Source organism: Acinonyx jubatus, chromosome D3 (assembly GCF_027475565.1).
Source record: "Acinonyx jubatus isolate Ajub_Pintada_27869175 chromosome D3, VMU_Ajub_asm_v1.0, whole genome shotgun sequence".
NCBI classification, from domain to species: Eukaryota; Metazoa; Chordata; class Mammalia; order Carnivora; family Felidae; genus Acinonyx; species Acinonyx jubatus.
The window spans coordinates 44,272,025-44,294,445 of record NC_069392.1 but is presented as its reverse complement, the minus strand read 5'-3'; the positions used below and the strand labels follow the sequence as shown (position 1 = coordinate 44,294,445).

General features: G+C 37.9%; 1 protein-coding gene across 7 annotated transcripts in view; it reads right to left on the bottom strand.

Moving 5' to 3' along the window:
- Positions 1-7,361: 7,361 nt before the first annotated feature.
- Positions 7,362-22,421, bottom strand: part of RBBP8 (RB binding protein 8, endonuclease) — a 110,656-nt gene continuing 95,596 nt past the window's right edge. For 4 of the 7 annotated variants that reach the window (XM_053206271.1, XM_053206270.1, XM_053206272.1 and 1 more), the window contains 5 exons: positions 19,209-19,295; positions 18,314-18,383; positions 14,120-14,216; positions 10,540-10,681; positions 7,362-8,934 (listed from right to left, as the gene is read on the bottom strand). In XM_053206271.1, coding sequence (XP_053062246.1) covers positions 8,837-8,934; positions 10,540-10,681; positions 14,120-14,216; positions 18,314-18,383; positions 19,209-19,295 — 494 coding nt within the window. In that variant the 3' untranslated portion in view covers positions 7,362-8,836. The remainder of the gene's footprint in view (positions 8,935-10,539; positions 10,682-14,119; positions 14,217-18,313; positions 18,384-19,208; positions 19,296-22,421) is intronic. The other 3 variants (XM_027068631.2, XM_027068633.2, XM_027068630.2) reach the window with 1 other exon arrangement.

Genomic DNA, 22,421 nt, shown 5'->3' with positions numbered 1-22,421 from the left:
GAGGAGTCACACTTTCCTCTGATAGGCAGGGTGGGGACTGACCACCCAACCAAGGACTGGGTGGGGGGCAAGTGGGCTGGCGAGGCAAAGCCTGCCCTTGTTAAGCCCATTCTGACATCACAGCCCTCCTGGTCTTTCAACGAAGAGTCTGGGGCATTAACTGGGCATCTTCTCATGGCAGGTCTTGAACTTTATTGTTGGTTTCCTTAGCACAGTGAATCTATTGAAAACCGTCTTTTAAATTTTTTCACTGTGGTAAAATATAAATAAAATATACCATTTTAACCATTTTCCCTGGAAGAGGTTTTACTTCAACATTTGACAAACATCTTAAGGGCAAAGTTGTAACGAGGTCCAAGTTTCCGGTGTTGTCACTGCAGCCTTGTGAGACGACCAGCAGTTCAGCTGGGTTCTCGGATTCCCAGTAGCAACACTGGTAGGTGAAGCCTTGACCGCTCAGCCTCCCGCCCCATGAAAACACTGTCAGCAGAATTCAGCTTGCCTCATCAAGGCTTCTCCCCTCCCTCTAGCCTTAGAATCTCTATTTGGGGGCACCTGGGTGGCTCAGTTGGTTAAGCACCTGACTCTTGATTTTGGCCCAGGTCGTGTTCTCATGGTTGTGAGGTTGAGCCCTGAGTTGGGCTCCATGTTTGGCATGGAGTCTGCTTAACATTCTCTCTCTCTCTCTCTCTCTCTCTCTCTCTCTCTCTCTCTCAGTCTCTCCCTCTGCCCCTCTTCCCAGCTTGTGCTCTCTCTTAAAAAAAAAAAAGAAGAGAAAAAGAATCCCTGTCTGGTGTTGCTCCAACAGATCTCTACTGCATTATAAAGAATGATTTTTATTGCATGGATCCTACCTGGAAACCTGAATAACTTTAATTTTAGGAGCTTTTTCTAGCTTGCCTCTATCTTTATTTTCCCAAGAACTATTGACTTAAGTTGGTAGGCCATTGCCTGGATCACTGGAAATCCATATTATCCTTCATATTTTGAGTGCGTTTTTTCTCCTAAATATCTTATCAAGATAGACTGATGGTCTATGGTTGGTCTGAATTTCATCTTTTATTTGTTCTGCCAGTCTTTGGTGGAAATCTTAATGGACACTGAAAGGGCCCAGAGTCAGTAAGCACAAATGAATGATTATCTGAGTGACTAAGTGAATAAAGGATAAAAGAAAAGAAAACAAAAGGCAGATCTCTTAGACAAATCTCCAACTGGATAATGTGGGCTCCCGAGCTTCAGTGGACAGTAACACATAGTAGGGAAATGCATTAGAAAGGACATTCCAAGCCAACTGTTGCAGCCCTATAAAATACTCCTGTCTATGATTTAATAAATTACTTTTGGGTAAATATCTACTATGCCATTGTTGCTGAATTCTTCAATGTGTAAAAAAAAGAAAACTCACTTTAGAATTATGAATGAATTCATTCCTGTTTTTTAAAGTTGTGCAATTATAAATACTGTGTGGAACAAGGGTCTCTCCTCATTTCCAGTGGGAGACCTCGTCTAACTGATTCTTACCTCATAATGTCCCTTGTAACCACTGAGTTGGTGATAGGGTGTCATATTCATCTTTGGATTCTCAGAACTACCACAGTTTTGGTATGTAACAACCATGAAGGGGTTGCTTAAAATTTTTTCCCCATTCCTACTGCCATCATCTTGACCTAAGTGCTCTTTGTGCTTGGAATATTATAACAGATTACTAAATTTTTTTCTTGCACACTTGATGCCTCAATACCCCTGCATACCACCCTCCCAAAATTTCATTTCACATCTATTGCTAACCTAATAATTCTACCTAAATTAATGCATTACTATCCAGCCCAAAGTATTTTTAGTCGGGGGATGCTGGAAATTTAAAATTTTGCTACTTAGTTTTCTCTGTTGTTCTAAGCAAACTTTCTTAGATTTGCCTCATCCTAATGGTCTGGAACTTTTTAAACCTATAAATGCTCAGGCTACACCTGAATCAAAATCCCCACAGGAGGAGCCTGAGAATCTCTATCAAGCATCTGGGTGACTTTTATGATTAGGTGCTTGTGATCCTTGGACCAGCAGCATTAGCATCACCTAAGAACATGTAAAAGATGTAAATTTTTTTTGAGGTGGGGGGCCCAGATAGTTGTGGCTTAATAGGCTTCCAGGTGATTTTGATGTATAGTAAAGTTTGAATAACATCGAACTAGCCTCTAACAGTGACTTAAAGGCAGTAGTTCTCAAATCTGGCTGCACCTAAGGAGCTTTAAAAAAAATCCTGATGCCTAAACCTTACTCCCGGATACTTTGGTTTAATTGGTCTGGCATATGGCCAACATTTGACTGGAATATCATGGATATGGAGGCTGATGTCCCCTGTCATCCATAATTCATTTCACAATTTTGTATTTATCTAGTCTTGCTGATTGAATTTATAAGTAAAGGTTTATTAAATTTGAATGCTTGAAATAAACTTATGCCTTTAAAATATCATTGCTTATCGGGGATCTGTGTAAGATTTAGTTCAAAAGAAATTTTTTTTAATTTGAGGGTTGGGGAGGGACAGTGGGAGAGAGAATCTTAAGCAGGGTCCACACTCAGTGTTGGAGTGCAATATGGGGCTTGATCCTACGACCCTGGAATCATGACCTGAGCAGAAATCAAGAGTCAGACAGTCATCCAACTGAGCCACCCAGGTGCCCCACATATAAGATTTAATAAAGGGATGTTATTAATGGTTTGAAAACCATAGGACTGCAGACTCAAGTCTAAACTCTTTAGTCTTGCCTTTAAGACATAGTGTACTGCCAGGGTGGCTGACTGGCTCAGTTGGTAGAGTGTGCAACTCTTGATCTTGGGTTGTGGGTTCGAGCCCAGATGTTGGGTGTGGAGATTGCATAAGGATAAAATCTTAAAAAAAAAAAAAAAAAGTGTACTGCCTCATTTAGTAATACTGCATAGCTCTATACCCTAGCTGTAACACTTATCTAGAAAGTATGCCTCTAGCACTTAGGAAGGGGAAAGCACCATACTGAAGTCCCAAACTACATTCTACTTCAAGCCCACTGAGATCTTGGCAAGTCACTAATTCTCTTTGGGCTTCTATTTCCCCATTATAAAGGGAGGGGATACAATCCAATTCTCTCCAAGGCCCCTTTTGACTCAGTATATTAGTATTTACACATTCAGGTGAATTTCCCAACTTATATTGCATTATCTTTTCCTTGCTGCTTCTCTAGGTTAATTTATCCTTAGGCAGTCTGAGTTCTAATGATCCTTTTTTTTTTTCTTTTTTCTTTTTTGGCACTCAGTCTAAGGTTCTTCAATCTCTCAGGCATCTTTCCACATTTATGTCTGGTGTCCTACTGGGTAATAACAAGATCTCACATATCTCCTCATATCCCCAAATGCCTAGCATATGGCAAATACATATTTGTAATGTTTTTAAGACCATGATATACTGCCTCTGCCAATTGGTTTTATGCCAACAATAGCTATGTTGAAAGTTCATTTTTGCCCAATGAGCCTTCATTTATGTACTAAAGTTTCCCAATTCATATCCTATTCATCCTAGAAATTTTCTTTTATCATAGTCCTTCCTGTTCATACCCTACTTTCCAGTGATTATTCTCCAAAAACAGCTCTCTTCTGGCCTCTGCTGGTGTGATAAACAATTGTTTCATTAATTCTTTGTGCTCAAGAACTCAAGTGTAAGGACACTGGAGTTTCCTAAGGAACCTTTCTAACAGCATCAACTCAGCAGAGAAAGATTTTGAAAGGTCTCTTAAATTGCTAGGCTTGCTGAGAACAGACAGCTGGTAAAATTTGAGATGCATTTCAATTTTTTTAAATGTTTATTTTTGAGAGAGAGAGAGCGGGAGCATGGGAGGGGCAGAGAGAGAGGGAGGCAGGCTCCAGGCTCTGAGCTGTCAGCACAGAGCCCAATGTGGGGCTCGAACCCCCAGACCACGAACGAGATCATTACCGGAGCTGAAGTTGGACACTTAACCGACTGAGCCACCCAGGTGCTCCTGAGATGTATTTCGAATGCTTATTTCTGAAGTAATATTTTTCAAAAAAATCCCATGCAGTTATGTTAATATGTCAGGATTAACAGAGTAAGTTTTTTTGGTGTTTCTTTAAAAGTTGGCTCCTTTGGAGGAAATTTGTAAAATTTTGCCAGATTCTGATACTGTACTTAGTATTGTGCATGGTAAAGATAAATATTTGTTAAGTAAATGTATTAGTGTTATTTGGGTTATGTAAGACTATTCCCTTTTTGTAACTAATTAAGAATTGAAGACAATCTGAGGAGGAATCTTCGCAGTTTTTCAGTTATTCCTTTTAGAGGGCCCAAGAGTGTGCTCTATGCATTTTTATTTAAAAACAATTAAAAAACATTTTTTTTTTAAGATTTATTCATTTTTGAGACAGAGAGAGACAGAGCATGAACAAGGGAAGGTCAGAGAGAAAGGGAGACACAGAATCTGAAACAGGCTCCAGGCTCTGAGCTGTCAGCACAGAGCCCGACGCGGGACTCGAACTCACAGACCGCGAGATCATGACCTGAGCCGAAGTCCGACGCCCAACCGACTGAACCACCCAGGCACCCCTAAAAACAATTTTTTTAAAAGAAGTAAACTCTACCCCCAATGTAGGACTTGAACCCCAAATCAAGAATTGCCTGCTCTATTGACTCAGTCAGCGAGGTACCCCCTTTATGCATTTTTTTTTTTTTTTTTTGGATAGAGACAGCAAGTACAGGAGGGGCTGAGGGAGAGGGAGAGAGAGAATCTTAAGCAGGCTCCACACCCAGCGTAGAGCCCGATGTAGGGCTCGATCTCACCAACAGTGAGATCATAACCTGAGCCAAAATCAAGTCAGACGCTTAACCAACTGGGCCACCCAGGCACCCCACCAGGCATTTTTAAACACAGATGCTAGATGCAGTTTGTCTTGAGTTTCTAATACACTCTGAGCCTACCAATAGCAGCCTTTCTTGTTGGACTTTGGGAAAATTTTTCACGATAATGAAAGGCATTAGAAAATGTTTTTCATTTTGTGCTCCTCCAAGACAATAAGCCTTCTATGTATATTTGGGTATCCATGATAAACTCATTCAAACTACTGCCTTTGACAATCTTCGGTTTCACATGGTTTCATCAGGATACCTGCTTATCAAAGGCAGGAAAGGTGTTACTCCTACGTTAAGTGCTGACACACAGGTTTTGCATGTTTTCAAAGTTTAAAATCAGAGGTCTTTGGGGTGCTTGGCTGGGTCAGTTGGTGGAACATCTGACTTTTGAGGTCAGGGTCATGAGCTTGAGCCCCATGTTGAGTGTGAAGATTTATTTTGAGAGAGAATGAACACGAGCATGGGAGGGGCAGAGAGAGAGGGAGAGAGAATCCCAAGCAGGCTCTGCACTGTCAGCACGGAGCCCGACACAGGGCTCAATTTCACTAACTGTGAGATCATGACCTGAGCTGAAATCAAGAGTCAGACACTTAACCAACTAAGCCACCCAGGTGCCCCCAAAATAAAATCTTTTAAAAAAGCTTACAGCCAACCTGAAACTATATATAGTGATTGACGCAGATTTGTTATTAAAATATTATCTAACATGTATACTGCTTTACAAATGAATAATGCCCTCTTAAATACATAGCATCTTTTTAAAGGTTTTTTAAAAATTATTTTTAAGTATTCTCTACACCCAATGTGAGGCTCAAACTCACAACTCCGATATCATGAGTCTCATGCTCCACTGACAGAACCAGCCAGGCACCCCTATATTATCTTTTTTAAGTCTGAGAATGTACTATGTGTCATGAAATAGCTTTGCATTTAAATACATCCTTCTAACTCAAGTGTTATTTATTTTTTAATTTTTAAAATTTTTATTTTTAAACTATAACTTATTGTCAAGTTAGCTCACATACAGTGTACACAGTGCTCTTGGTTTCAGGAGTAGATTCCCGTGATTCATCCCTTACATACAACACCCAGTGCTCAACCCAAGAAATGCCCTCCTCAACGCCCATCACCCATTTTCCCCTCCCCCGCCCCTTAACCCTCAGTTTGTTCTCTGTATTTAAGAGTCTCTTGTAGGTTTGCCTCCCTGTTTGAAACCATTTTTTCCCCTTCCCTTGCCTCATGGTCTTCTATTAAGTTTCTCAAGTTCCACATATGCTAACTCAAGTGTTTTTAAAAAGTGTCTGTTTTATCACTTCATTTATAGGTAGAGCTGGTCAATAACAGATAAAATGGGATAGGGAACTCAGTTTACTCAACCTCACAGGTTGACTGAAATGAAATATGCTGGTTATACATGGTTGGATTACTGTAAACTATCAGGTAGACAATCTCTTGCTTCCTGTCTCTGCTTAAACTGCCTTTTAAAAAGGAAAATCCAGGGGTCCTAAATGGCTCAGTCGGTCGAGCATCTGACTTTTGATTTCGGCTCAGGTCATGATCTCATGATCCATGGGATTGAGCCCAGCGTTGGGTTCTGTGCTGGCAGTGTGGAGCCTACTTGGGATTCTCTCTCCCTCACTCTCTCTGCCCCTCCCCCCTTCGCTCTTCCTCTCTCTCAAAATAAAAATAAATATTTAAACAATAAATAAAAAGGAAAATCCACTGGAGGTATAGAGCTCTAACTGCACATCCTACGGTACCCTGTTCAAATCCAGGTGTCTCTCAGACTCCTGGCCTTTAGAAGCACTATACTATAGTGGATACAAACTCTGATTCTGGAATTAGGCAATCTTGGGCTTTAATTTCATTTCTTAGTTATTGGAGGTAACCAAGTGACAATTCTGGCCATTGAGAAATAGGGAAAGTAACTGGGTAGGGACTTCTGGAAACCCTTTTAAGTTTGTTTGTTTCTTTCTTTGTTTATTTAATGATCTCTACACCCACAACCTCGAGATCAAGAGTTGCATGCTCTTATTTTTCTTTAAGTTTATTTATTTTGAGAGACAGGGAGAAAGAGAGAATCCCAGGCAGGCTCTGCACTGTCAGTGCTGAGCCTGATGTGGGGCTCGAACTCACAAACCATGAGATCACAACCCGAGCTGAAACCAAGAGTTGGGCACTCAACTGACTAAGCCATTCAGGTGTCCCCTTTTATTTTCAAGTTTATTTATTGAAGTGGAAAACGTTTTAAAGAGGGACAAAAACAAATGACATATGCTTTCTTTTCCCTTCCTTCTGTCTAGAACATGGATGTGATGCTAGAGGTGGCATAACTATTTTATAGTGACAAGGATGAAAGTCACATACAAAGTATGAAAGCCACAAGAATCCAGATCCGTGAGGACATCATGGGGCTGCATTACCAGCCTTGGATTGCTGACCTCCAGACTTTTTAATGTGAGAAAAATAAAACCAGTCACTTGTTGTTTAATTTGTTTTTTGGGTCCATTTTTTTGCAGCTTAACGTTAAGCCGACACATAAATTCACAAGATTATTTGAGGATTAAAAGAGAAAAATCTATGTGAAGAGTATAACACAGCTTCTGGCATATAGCAAGTTACCAATGAATGGCTGCTATTATTTTGGAGAGATTGGTTCACTGCCAGCAGAGAACAAAAATCAAACATAGGATAAACCATTTGGGAAGGGAAGACAAGTGCTGAATAGAAGCTAGGACAGGGTTGTAAAAAAATTCACATCACATTCAGAGCCAAACCATGCACATAAGGGGTCTGACGTATAGTAGGTACTCAGTATATGTGATTTCTTTGGTGATCCTCTCTCTGAGAACACAAATTGATGTCACTTGTTCACATGAGAACCTTGACACATGAAGAAGATGAGATTAAGCAGAGATTTTTAGGAACTCTGAGTTTTATCTACACAGTTAGATTTTATTGAGGCATTCCATTCAGTGTCTCATGTACTCCTGCTTGAGCAATACTGTCAAGATATGGACTAGAGAGACACTCAAAAAAGACACTGATAAAATGCCACCAGTAACAGTGGATGACACAGATGTGGCCTGTCATTTTGATGACTCAGACACTAGGTCCTAGAGGAACAGAAATTTGCTGAATCGAGAGATCTGTTTTATTGCCAAATTGGAAGTTAATAATATTAGTCAACCCAGAGAAAAAAATACAACTGAACTAGAACACATGCGCAGAGAACTTGACACATTCAGCTTGAAAACTTTAGAAAAGTATGATGAAGAGACTGTGAAGACCTGGAATAGGATGATCAGATCAGAGGACTGTGTTAATTTATAATATATGAAAAAGGAAAAAAGGTTGATACTTGTGGTTGAGTCTCTAAAAGAATTCACAATGGAGTAGGAGCTCATTTTTAAGTCAAAAAAAGAAAGAAGCTGGAAAGTTAAAAGGACTACTAAAATTTAGCCTTTTTTTTTTTTTTTAAAGACTTAAATGTCAGATACTGGAATGACCTACAGAGGAGCAACTGATGAAGGGAAGGAAAATTTGTAATGATTAGCACAAAGCCACTGTTGAATGTAAGTATCAAGGGAAGGTTGAGTGAAAAGACCTAAAAGGCAACAAATCAGAGACTACAACTATCATATTTTCAAAACTGTAATTAGGTATTACCAAATAAAGTAAATAACTCTTAAGTTAGAGTGCAAAATGAAAACACCTTATCGTTTTAAAGATGCAAAAGCAAGAAAATATAACATAAGCGTATCCACATTTTAAATAGTTGTTTGTGTGGTGGGCAAATGCCATTTAAAAACACTTTCAATAGAAAAACGATTTATAAGTCAGTTTACAGAAGATCAAAAAAAAATTCAATGTTTAATCCCAACTTTGACTATAAATAACTAAAAAGAAACATTGTCCTCCATCCTGTTTTTGCTTCAACATCTATGTCTTCTGCTCTTTGCCTTTTGGAGAAAACATTGCATTGTAAGGTTGCCGTCTTTTGGGACGAGGACAAGGATCAAGATCTTCCTTAATGTAACCTTAAAAACAAACGACAAATTTAGAATACTGTATTTGCACCATGCTTCTCTTTCAGCATGTACTCACTAAAACTGTCTTATTTAATGCCTTCTAAGTTTACATGAGCCTGTGATTATTAGCTGTGTGATGTTAATGCATGATTTCACTACTCAGCATCAGTCTCCTCATTGATACTAACAATAACCGCAAACATTTATCAAACGTATTGTATACATTACCTCAGCTAATGCTCACATCCCTTTGAAGTAGCTTCCACTATACCTACTTCACAGATGAAGTAATGGAGACCCAAGGAAGTTAAAGAACTTGCTCAAGTTCACAAGGCTATGAGACGGGGAAGAGCTGAGACCTTGCCCAAGATTGATCTAACCCCCAGAACCAGAGTTCTTAAGTACTTTCCTAGTCTGCCTCCTACAGGTTGCAAATGGGAACAAATAGCTAAACAATCATAAAGAACAGTCTGCTATTATGATAATTCCAGGTGCTTATCAAAAAGACTTTCTGCAGCAGCTACTTCTTTAGATGATGTGCCTGTGCCCCAGTACTCTTGAACTACCTAATTCTCCTAGTGTCTTGAGTCATGCGGTATGCGCTCTGCTATACCCCCTTAGGCCATGGTAGGCACACAATAACAGGCTCTATACAGATTGTTTAATTCTATGTGAAGACCAGGCAGTGGCATCTGTCAAAAGGAACTTAACTTGGCTTGTTAATGGGGAAAGTGAAAATACGGTAATAGCTACAGGAGACTTGGCATCTTATGGAAAAACTATCTTACCACTAAATATCTGGGGCTTCAAAGCTGTATACATTCTCAAATCATATTAAATGTAAATGCTACACTTGAAGGAATTAGTTCCAACAGCTTCCAAACAAAGGTCCTTTTCACTCAGATGTGGTTTATAAAGACCCAGCATTCTGGATAAGTGAGGTTTTAAAATCTAAAATTCAGACTAGTCACTTTAAAAAGATTCTCTTTTCTTATAGGTAATTTTTAAAAATAACTTCGGACAATTCAAGTTGCCTGATTTAAAAAAAAATTTTTTTTAATGTTTATTCAGTTTTGAGAGACAGAGCACGAGTAGGGGAAGGATAGAGAGAGGGAGACACAGAATCTGAAGCAGGCTCCAGGCTCCAAGCTATCAGCACAGAGCCCAACACGGGGCTTGAACTCACGGAGCGCGATATTGTGACCTGAGCTAAAGTCGGACGTTTAACCGACTGAGCCACCCAGGCGCCCCAAGATTCTCTTTTTAACGATACCTTGCTGGCAACTTTTATAATGTTATTATTTTATTAAAAGTCATTTTGATGATAGGATAAAAGAGAAATTTACTTTCTGAAATTTGAATGATAAACCAGGATAAAGAATATACAACTATATTAAAGTGATTATACACAATCTCTGATTCCAGTGGCATTACTCAGAGTTAAAGTTAAGTTAAAGTTAAGCCTTTTATCTTAGGAATTTGTTTTTATGTTACAGAACTAGCCCCTGAGCAGAAGGTAAAGAAAACCATGGGAAAAAAGTCTAATGTTTAGACTTGGGTATATACACTATTTCAAAAAAACTAATTCCAAAATATTATAACCTGTATTCTCACCTCTTTCCATACATGTCTGAGTGGAAGGAAAACCAACTTCCCAGAAATTCTCTGGTGTGTTGGGTGGAATGTAGCGGAATCGGTGTCTTGAGCAGGAAGCCAGCTTCTTTTCTCTTTCTTCTGCTGGAATATCTGCATAATACTGATAATAAAAACTGGTAAGTTTTTCACTTAGAAATAATACATGGACTATTATGCTTATTGATTATAAACTAGAAGCTAAGAAAGCTGTCAAAGTATTCAGCATGCTAGGGAACAACACTCACTGAAGACAGTATTAGTAATTGATACTAATAGCACTAATGCTGGTCTGTGAAATGTTCGCTTCACAAATGAGAAAAGGAGCTTGGAGCTTGTATCACAATGTGAACCAATATGATGCTTTTTTCATCAATAAAGTCTTATAATACAAAACCAAAAACAAAACCCGCCAGCTTAACTTTACAGTGTGCTTCATGGCGTAGCCGATCTATATGGTGCAACGTCAACTTTGTTAGGCCAGCAACAAAACTGCACTTTGGCACTTTTCTCAGTTGTTATTTGGATATAACATGTATGTTTTGAAGTAATTTTCTTATTTAGGTTTTTACAAATACAAGTTCAGCTATGAATGCTGCAGTCTTCAGGACTTCCCCGCTTAAACTATATTTTTCAATTAGGATCAAAGACATAATTATTTCTTGCAACTGCAACCCAAACAACTTGAACTTCATGAAAACAAGGTTAAAACTTGTATGTAAAAAATGTACAGGCCTTTCAAAAACAAAGCAGTAGTGTAAAGTGTAATAGAACACAAAACAGGATCACACAATCCAGCCAATCCCACTTTGTATTTGAGAAACTGAAAACCAAATTGGTAATTCTACTGGTGATATCATCTGTTGAAAGTGGCAGACTCAGGACTAGAACTTAAGACTGAAGTAAAGATTGTAAATACATTTTTCTTTTACACAAATTAAAGGCTTCTGAGTACTTCTGAAACAACTATTTTGGGGACTACCTTTTTCATCTTTCTCCCTGACAAGCCTTTGTTACCTGAGCTTGGACACTGGGGTGGGATGACCTCAGAGAATCACGGTTATCAATCAATTTATAGAAACATTGCCACCAAATTACAAACATACACAAAAGCACCAGTAGGCTGGTGTAGCTATAACACAGCAAGCAACTGGGAGGGTGGTGACCAAAATCAGAGAGGAAGTGGGGTGCCAGAGTTTGCTGTCCTTGATAAGAATGCTGGATCTTATCTAGTTCTTTGTGAGGTGGGAAAACATTTAAGCATTTCAGGTAGAGAAATGACAAGTTTTAACTTTTATTCTAAAAAGATCACTAGGGAAAAAAAAAAAAGACCATTCAATGTTGTGTTAAAAGTACACTGGGAAGACAGAAATTAAGGAGATGCCTGTCCTATCCAAGCCACCCTGTGCTGATGCTCTCAGGCCCAGCCCTGTCCTGCCCCGACACCCTACATTCCTGATTCTCTCTCCCCTCTGGCACACAGGCCAGGAACTGAAGCACTTAGTGCTGACATAAAAAAGACCTTTAATCCCAGGCAATTTCCCCACTGGGGGCAATAAAATCATTAACATCTCAAAAATACCTTGCTTTAAAAGAAAGAAACATTGTGAAGAGACAAGAATAAAAAAGAAAAATGGGGACAGAAGTATATGGGAATTCTCTGTACTTTCTGCTCAAGTTTGCTGTGAATCTAACACTGCTTTCTAAAAACTGTTGACTAGTAAAAACAAAACAACACAAGGAAAAAGCACTTAGAAGTTATTTCAATAGTCCAGGCGAGATGAAATGGTGCCTTCGTCCATGGGGTTAGCGGTGGTGACAGTAAGTGGGTGGAAATGGAATACACTTTGAAGGTAGAATTGATAGGATTTGCTGATAGATCTGTTACTGAGAAATGCAAGAAAAGAACAGAGGGTAACTATAAGAGCTTTGGTTTAAGCAGCTAGAAGAATGGACATACAAGAGACTCAAGTGAGGTTTGGGAATCAGAGGTGGAAACGGTTTGCTTTCGGCAGGCTGAAACTTGACATGATTCTAATACCTCCACATGTGTATTACATATTCCACAGGTGGAAGACACACTGGGACACATTTAGGAACCGTATGCATATAGATAGTATTTAAATACACAGGACTGGTAATTTGACTCCTGGTCATGAGAGAGTAACAGGGAACAGACTTATCTCCTATCTTAAACAAGAAAAAAATTGGAATTAAATGTATGAGACAATAGTTTTTAGAGACTGAATAACAGCACAAGCAATGATTCCTGAAAGAAGGAAAGCAAATTAAGTGTTTCTAACACAAGAGCTTTTTTTCTAACTGGTAGTGTAAGAGTCGTGGTTATAACTAAAAATTGGGGATTTGCATAGTACAGACCATGTTCTTTAGTTAAGAAATCATGATATGTTCAGTTTGTGTTATGAAAACCCATGATATAGATTTTGCTTGCATTGCCAAACTGCCTTCCAAAATAGCGATCTCAATTTACACTCCCACTGGTAGTTAGAGCCTATTTCTCACCAAATGCTTACCTGCACTACAAGCTATCCATATATAACTTTAATCTGCTTGGTTATCAAATTTTCTAGCCCACAGCTGTTAAAAAGAAAATTTAAAGGGGGAACTAAATCGCTAGAGGCAGGCATCTAATACCTAACAGATAGCAAGGGAAGAAATTAAAGAAGCATGTTTCAAGAAAACACAGAACCTGCCTGAGAGATATCTGGTGACAGGAGGATTGGTACCACCTACTTCAATGGTCCAAGACAGACAATGTATAAGAGGAAAACATACTTGTGCTATAAGGATGAAATAGAGCCTGTTCATCACAATTTGTTTAAGAAGGAATATTTGGGGAAAAAGTTAAGAGCTTATGGCCATACCACTTATTGAGAAAAAAACATGAATATATCTCATTTCCTGAGAGTGCTGGGGTAAGTAATAAATGTTAAAGTTTCCTGCTAAAATACCAAGGGGCGCCTGAGTGGCTCAGTCAGTTGGGTGTCTGAGTTTGGCTCAGGTCATGATCTCACGGTTCGTGAGTTTGAGTCCTGCGTCGGGATCTGTGCTGACAGCTGGAGCCTGCTTCGGATTCTGTGTCTCCTTCTCTCTCTCTGCCCCTCCCCCACTAGTGCTCTGTTTCTCAAGTATAAATAAATGTAAAAAAAAATTTTTTTAAATAAAATATCAGAAATATCCCCAAATAGTTTATATGTAAGAGCCTTTGCTGTAACATAACACCAGGAGAAAAAATTAAAACAAATACAGATAAACACAGGAAAGAAAAATGGCACACATGTCTTAAGCTGGTAAAAAGAACTAGGGCTTAGGCTCCAGATTCACTTGATGAAAACTTTAGAGATGCTGAGGGCTTTCATTTTCATCTATTTATATCTTTCAGGTCACAACGAGTATGCTCTTTAATTATTTATCCTGCTATTCCTGGCTCAAACTAGGTTTCTAGATTTTTATCTATGATTTTTAAATCATGCATTTATAATCTTAAAGCCATAGTAAAGAAAAAAAAAAACCCGCCAGACAGTCTTTACTTAGTACTTACAATTTCGCATTCCTTACATGTGTGTCCAAGCAATTTTCTTCTCTCTTCTTTTTTCCGAACTACCTCAATATGAGGAAAATTTTGTAAGCTAGTCTCTCTGGGAGAAAAATGAATTAAATTTAAAAATTAATCCATTTGTTACTACAAAGATCTTTGGTTTAGATTTTTAATTGACAAAGGTGAAGGCCCAGAGGAGAAATAATCCCAAAACATTCACTCATTTTATTTGAAATGTTTATTCAGTATGTTAGAAAATGATTTTTTCATGCATTCTTCATTAAATACTTATTAGGTGCCTACTACTTGTCAGGTATTTTTATGTATATTGTTCTCTAACTGAAAAAATAGAACTATTACTTCCTATTTTTGCCTGAAAATTTGTCTGATTGGCTGAAAATAATACATAAAATAACTTAATTTAAAAAGGAATATTGTATTATTAAAGTCAGGAACTGGTATTCTATAACATAACCAAGAAAGAATAACTACCTCTGTTAACTCAGTTTTCTTAAAGAACCTGTATTTCTGGGCTAACCTACTCCCCTCAAAAAAAAGATTCATCTGTTTACATGTCATCTGTCATTTTCTCCAAAAATTTATTTTGCTGCCTACATTCACCCTGGATTCTTCAAAATGTTAGGAACAATTATTTGTCCTTGTCCTTAAATGGATCAGATCCTATTGAGAACTACTGGAAACCTAGGAAAGGTCAAAGCCACTGAGGTATTAATGAGGTATGGAGTGCTCTGGGAAGAAAAAGCACATTTTTTTTTAGCACAGAACTTTTTAATATACTTGTATCCTGCTTTAAGTTTTAAAGCCCAATACAGAAAAGTCCAAACTTCTAAAATAGGTAAATGATGCCTCAAGTGATGGTACATGTATTTGTTTATATTAAAGGCATCCCCAGTGAGCTTAAACAGTCTGACTCACAAAAACTAATTTCTAAAATGACTTGTTGGTAACATACCCACTTTGAGGTATTTTGATCCTAAGCCCCTCTACTTGGCAAGCACTTTCCGTCAAAAGAAAGCTTTAATCCCTCTATGTCAAAGTATGAGGTTATCGGTCCTTTGGGTCCTTAAACCCAAGAACTCTCAACCTTAGAGCAATCTGTAAATGAAAAGGACAGATAAAAATTGCTTTCTTTCAAACAGCTTATGGAATTTTAAAAGCTTATGTAGAGTACTTTCTGGCCATATCAGATCCTCTCCTCTGAGTATTGTCTATTCTGCTTCTATAGTGTGTTATAATGTTGCAGGGAATCTACTAGTAGACTGCATCTGTAGCAGACCTTAAAGCATCACCTAAAAGATTACTAAGCTTCTTGTCCCTCATGCAACACAACCCATCTTCCCAGGGTTTGCTAGTATTGTCTGTGGGGAAAGAAACAATGCTGACTCTGAGACTTTCACCGTACCCATGCATCACACCCACCTCCTGCATTTCCAGCTATCTAATGGTTTCAGCATAAATAAAACTACTCATATTTATTTGAAATGACAGTTCTTCCTTTGCAATCCTACTTCAAGGAGTCTATCCCAAAGACACACAAAATTATGAAAAGAGAATGTACAATGTTATTCAATGCAGCATTCTGTTAGCATAACTGTAAACACCCCAAATACCCATTACTAAGGAATCAACTATGGTACCATCAATAAAGTACTATTATACTAAAAAAAGTAACTAAAAAAAGAAATGAAGAATATCACTATATGCTATTTCTATTTATTCATTTTAATGTTTTATTTTTGAGAGACAGAGCATCAGCGGGAAGGGGCAGAGGGAGGGAGACAGAATCCGAAGCAGGCTCCAGGTTCCGAGATGTCAGCACAGAGCCTGATGCGGGGCTTGAATTCAAGAACCATGAGATCATGACCTGAGCCGAAGTTGGGCGCTTAACCGACTGAGCCACCCAGGTGCCCCCACTATATGCTATTATGAGTGATTTCTAGGATACATACTTAAATGAAAAAAGCAAAAGCAGAATAGAGAAAAGTATATATAGCATTCTACCATTTGTCTAAGGGGAAAGAGAATGATAATATATTTCTGTATAGATATTTACTTTTATTTTTTAAAATGGATTGAAAACCATAATTTTTAACAAATGGGATAGGGAGCTAACAGGTAAAGGGGACAATGTTAGAAGCTAGACTTATCTGAATATACCTTGTCTGATACTGCGTACACAGTTTACATAACTTAAAAAAAGAATTAAAAATAAAAAGAAAAATAATTCCTAAAAAATTCAAAAGCAAAATAAAACAAACCTAGACAATGAGTTGGTGGTATACCTACACAAAAAATAATTATTCCAAATGGCTTTAAAATATGGTGACTGGACATTTATAATAGACATATTTTTTTCATTTTTAGAATTTATATTGTATGAAACAATGGCAGATAACACGATACAGCTTAAGAACAAAAAAACCCACAAAGACATGTTAAGCCATTTTCATAAATCATATTATCGATGATTATTTATATTATTCTGAGACTGCTCTAAATATTAAAGAATAAAGTTAAAGAAGAAATTATGTTGGTAGCACTGAAAAGCGAAATTTTCAGGAAAGGGAAAGTAGATACAGATGTAAGAAGAGATTACATAAAAATCCTGTAGTTCTGAACCTGAAATGGAGCTATTGGTGTGAAAAAGTATAGTTATCTTAAAAAAACAAAATGAAACAAAAACCTTATTCCTAATTCTGTCCACCACCTAAAAGATCTACAAACAATGACTAACTGCAGCAATGAGCAACACTAGTGGTTAGACTAAATTTGTTTTTCACTAAAAGAAACCAGGGCTCCTGAAAAAATGGCAGATTCCAGGGTTCTCTAGAAAGAGAGCCTAGAACATGATATATCATACCAGAAGCAAGCAAGCTAGGAAAGACTGGGGTAGTGCTCATTCAAAGAGACTGGGGCCAAGATGTGGCAATACAATCTGAGTATAAATAAGTGTAAGAGACTGAAACACATGAAATATTTAAATCCATGAGTTCATAATGACACCACAAATAAAAACTCCCTAGTCATATTTGGGATGCTAGGGTACTATTTCTTTGGAGAACTGGTAAATAAAGGAAAAGAATTCAGCATTTAGCAATAAAACGACAGCTCTTATCTGTTAGAGTCTTACAGGCATCAATAAAAACTTATCTTAGCCTGTCAGATCTCTAAAATTCTCAACAGAAATCAAAATACAGGGGCGCCTGGCTGGCTCAGTCAGAGGAGCATGCAACTCTTGATCTTGGGGTCATGAGTTTGATCGAGCCCCATATTAGGTATAGAGATTACTCACAAAAAACAAACAAACAAACAAACAAACAAACAAACAAAACTTAAGAAAAAATGTATGGGGTGCCTGGGTGGCTCAGTCGGTTGAGCATCCAGCTCTTGATTTTGGCTCGGTCATAGTCTCACGGTTCAGGAGTTCAAGCCCCATGTTGGGTTATGCGCTGGCAGCGCAGATCCTGCCTGGGATTCTCTCTCTCCTTCTCTCTCTGCTCCTCCCCTGCTTGTGCTTGCTCTTGCTCTCAAAATAAATAAATAAACATTAAAAAACACCATTAAAAAATGAAAGTACAAAATATACTTTGCTTATTGAGGGATTCAATCTGCCAACATCATAACTTGAAGAAAAAAAGGCATAAAAATTCTTTTGAATTGAATTATTATGCCTAAATTCACTTCTAGAATGAATGGTACATGATTAAAAATTACAGAATTTGCCATCTTTGAATGAAAGTCACAAAGTAGCATTATGGTTCAAAATCAAGATGCTTAGTTTTTCTTTTATGGTTTAAAAATCCCCATGAAATAATTTTCAAGCACAACGTAAGGCCTGTCACCTAAAGTCCTATACTAAATAATAGTCATATAATTTAACAAATTCCTGGAGTTCAAATAAAGTCCACAATAAAACAGAATAAGAATTAAAATATTTGTTATAAAAAAGAGAGAAAATAACTATTACCATTTGTCAAAAAAATAGTGATATGAAATTTCTTTATTTGTAGTATTTGTCATTTTTATGCTTAAGTCCTTCTTTTTTATGACCATAAAATGAATAAAATGCGCTCTATTTTAACCAAACTAAGAACTTAACAGTTCAGAGGTACGCTGACCAAGATAGTACTGTTGTACTTCCCGTCACATTGCTGGTATTAATCAGGACCAACTTACCTTTCATCATCTTTAAAATATGGCTCCACAAATGCTTTCTGTTTGACTTTATCTTGCTTATCACCATGAGCTGTAAACAAACACACATAAAGGGAAAGAATCAAGCATTTAATTATAACACAAACTGAATGCAGAACTGAGAAACAGCTTTTTTGGAACAAAAATAACCTATATGAAAACTTCCATTCTAATTGAATTTCCTTCTCTAGGCTCCTGGGCAATTTGTTTAAATTTGTGTAACTAATTTTTTGTTTCTTTTTCATCTGCATAATGATGAGGTGCTGACTATCTTGTTTACCTCAGAATTACTACAGATAAAAACTCGCACCTATAAAACTATTTTAGACTTAAAAACTATATATACAAGTACCTGTACACACGTGTAGATTGTATATAAAAGTATTTTAGACTTCAAAAGAACTACTTTGATGCTCATTTTCATTTGGTGCCAAACACAATAACAAGGCAGCTTTTCATATGTTTCACTTATTAGTGCTGCTGATTTTTTTTTTTTTTTAAATAAGCTCTTTGCCCAACACGGGGCTCAAACTCATGACCCTGAGATCAAAAGCTGCATGTTCCACCAACTGAGCCAATCAGACGCCCTAGTCCTGATTTTTATAATGTGTCTTTGAGGTAGATTAAGTAGGAGACAGAGGTTAAAGAATTTTATCAGAAAATTGGAGATAAGAACTAAAGTTCATGGACCTGAATCCCAAGTTGTCTGGACCCAAACAGCCAAACTGCTATGGTCTATTCAAATAGTCCAAATTTACCAAGCATTGTTCTAAGTTCTGGACATGCAATGTCCAACAAGAGAAACCAGGTCTCTTGTCCTCATGGAGTTTATACCACAGTGCGGGAAACAGACATTAAGTAGACAGTTAAGGCTTACCTGAGGAAGGACATGGAAAGTAGTAACTGATGAATAAAAAGAAGTCAGCCACAAGAAGCAGGAGTGGAGAATATTCTAGGTAAAGGTCTTGAGATGGGAAAAAGTATGGGATGTTATAAGAACTAATAAAAGGCCAGTGTGGTTGAGATTTAGCAAAGAAAGGTAAGTGTTAGGAAAGATGAGATTGAAGAGGTGGGCAAGTACCAGATCATGATGGGCCCTGGAGGCCAAAAGGAGTTTGAATTTTGTTGTGAATGCAATAGAGTGCACTGAAGACTTTTGAAAAGAATCTACTTTATTACAGGCAACACACTGATTTTAAGTATACTAGGATTAATTCTGACAAACATACACCCCAGTGCAACTACCACCTAAATCAAGGCGTACATAGAACTTCCATCCCCCCTGGAAGTTTCCTCCTATTCCTTTGCTTCTCAAGCACAAGAATGTTCTCTGATGTTTCTCCTCCCCCACTATGGAGGGATGATTTGTACCACCACAGCTTAGTTATAACTGTTTTAGAACTCTGTATTAATGGAATTACATAGTATGTATTCTTGTCCATCTTTTGGACTTTTTTAGCTCAACAGGTTTGGGCAATTCATTGTTGAGTCTAGGACCCTCCTTTTTGTTGACAGATAGTATTCCATTATATGAGTTTACCACAATTCATAATCATCTATTGATGGACATCTGGGTTGTCTCCAGTTTCGAGCTACTACAAATAGCACTGCTATGAACATTTCTGAACACAATCTTTTGTTTTTTTTTTTTTGTTTGTTTTTGTTTTTTTTTTGAGTGTTTTTTATTTTTGGGACAGAGAGAGACAGAGCATGAATGGGGGAGGGGCAGAGAGAGAGGGAGACACAGAATCGGAAACAGGCTCCAGGCTCTGAGCCATCAGCCCAGAGCCTGACGCGGGGCTTGAACTCACGGACCGCGAGATCGTGACCTGGCTGAAGTCGGACGCTTAACCGACTGCACCACCCAGGCACCCCTGAACACAATCTTTTGTGAATGTGTTTTCATTTTTCTTGTCTATATACCTGGCAGTGGAATTGCTGGGTCATAGGGCGAGTGTATACATAACTTTATAAGAAACTGACAAACCTCAATAAAGCTGTTAAAAAAAATCTTGCTGAACTCTTTTGCACAGTACAATTTTATATCCCCACCAGCAAAGTATGAGAGTTCCAATTGTTCTTCACTTCTGCTAATGCTGGATATTATCAGACTTTAAAACCGTTTCAGTGGATGTGCAGTGGTATCTCAGTCCCTCATGTCCAATAATGTTGAGGACAAATACATGTGCTTACTGGACATCCAAATATCCTTTCAGTGAAGGTTTTTAAAAGTGAGAAGATAATGCAATCCAATTTACATTTAAAATAAATAGAGTTTTGTCAACTCTGAATTCTTTATGATACAGAGATGCTATGGGCTTCCTTCCTGTGGGGCATTCTGCAGTGATCCAAAGATTCTGATTCCTCTCATTTCAAGTGATCCTGTGGCGGTCACTTTGTGTTTTGTAAAACAAATGAACTTTCAATCTGTGAAAGAAAGACCTTTTAAGGTTGCGAACCCCAGAGGTCAGAGCTTGAAATGCTTCTTTTTTTCTTCTTTTTTCTAAAATGTTTGCTTATTTTTGAGAGACTGAATGAGACGGGGGTTGGTGGTGGTGCCTGTACAGAGGATCTGAAGTGGACTCTGAGCTGACAGCAGAGAGCCTGATGCAGGGCTCAAACTCACATGAACCATGAGATCATGACCTGAGCGAAAGGGATGCTTAAGGGACTGAGCCACCCAGGCGCCCCTAGGCTGTATTTTTTTAAAACTGATGGAACCACAAAGAAAACATCATCAAGACAGACTACATAGCAGAAGGTGTTCTCATTTATAACCTTTGCACTAGACTAAAAGTTCTTTTTTACTTACAACAAGAAAATGAGACATTTAGCAAGAATTTTAACTCTCAATTCAGATTATCTGCTTAAGAGTTTCACTTATTCTTCTTTTGATTACTATCCTACATTATAAACTGTTTCTGATGAAAAGAATTTCTTCAATTTTTTTTTTAAGAGAGAGAGCGAGAGCATGAATGGGGCAGGGGCAGAGGGAGAGAGAATCTTAAGCAGGGGCAGTGCTTATTAGCATGGAGCCCAACGCGGGGCTCTATTTCATGACCTGAAATCATGACCTGAGCTGAATTCAGGAATCAGATACTCAACCGACTAAACCACCCAGGCATCCCTAATAAGAAGAGTTTTAAGGGGCACCTGGGTGGCTCAGTCAGTTAAGCATCTGACTTCGGCTCAGGTCATGATCTCGTGGTCTGTGAGTTTGAGCCCCGCATCAGGCTCTGTGCTGACAGCTCAGAGCCTGGAGCCTGCTTCAGATTGTGTTTCCCTCCCTCTCTCTCCCTCCCTCCCTCTCTCTCTCTCTCTGCCCCTCCCCCACTCATGCTCTGTCTCTCTCTCTCTCAAAAATAAATAAACATTAAAAAAAAAAGAATTCTAAAAAGACACTGATACATGTAGCTACATTATTTTGTCTGGGAAGGTAAAGCATTCAAACAAAGTTAGTCTGAATTTTCCGCAAAACTTTCTCCTCCCACTCTATTACAATGATTAACTTATTACTTAATAAAGAACCTTTTCAAAACTTTTACAAACATTATGCGTAAGTTATATAAAGAAATTCATAGTATTCAATCAATTTCTTAGTTTTGATGAATACTTTATGGTCATATGTTAACATAAGGGGAAACTGAATGAAAGGTACAGGGAATCCTCTGAAGTATTTTTTCTAACACTTTTATTGGTCTGCAACTATCTCAAAAGAAAACTATCTAAAAGAAACTTATACAAGAAATAGGAAATTTTAGGGCCACCTGGATGGCTCAATCAGTTAAGCATCCAACTTCAGCTTAGGTCATGATCTCGTGGTTTGAGCCCCGCATTGGGCTCTGTGTTAACAGCTCAGAACCTGGAGCCTGCTTCAGATTCTGTGTCTCCCTCTCTCTCTGCCCCTCCCCTGCTTGTGTTCTTTCTCTCTCTCTCTCAAAAAATAAACATTAAAAAAAAAGAAATATAAAATTTTAATTGTTAATTTAATTGTTAATTTTAATTGTTAATACATACCTCATACATACATACATACATACCTACCTACCTACCTACCTACCTCATCAAGCTTGGTGACTTAATTTACTGA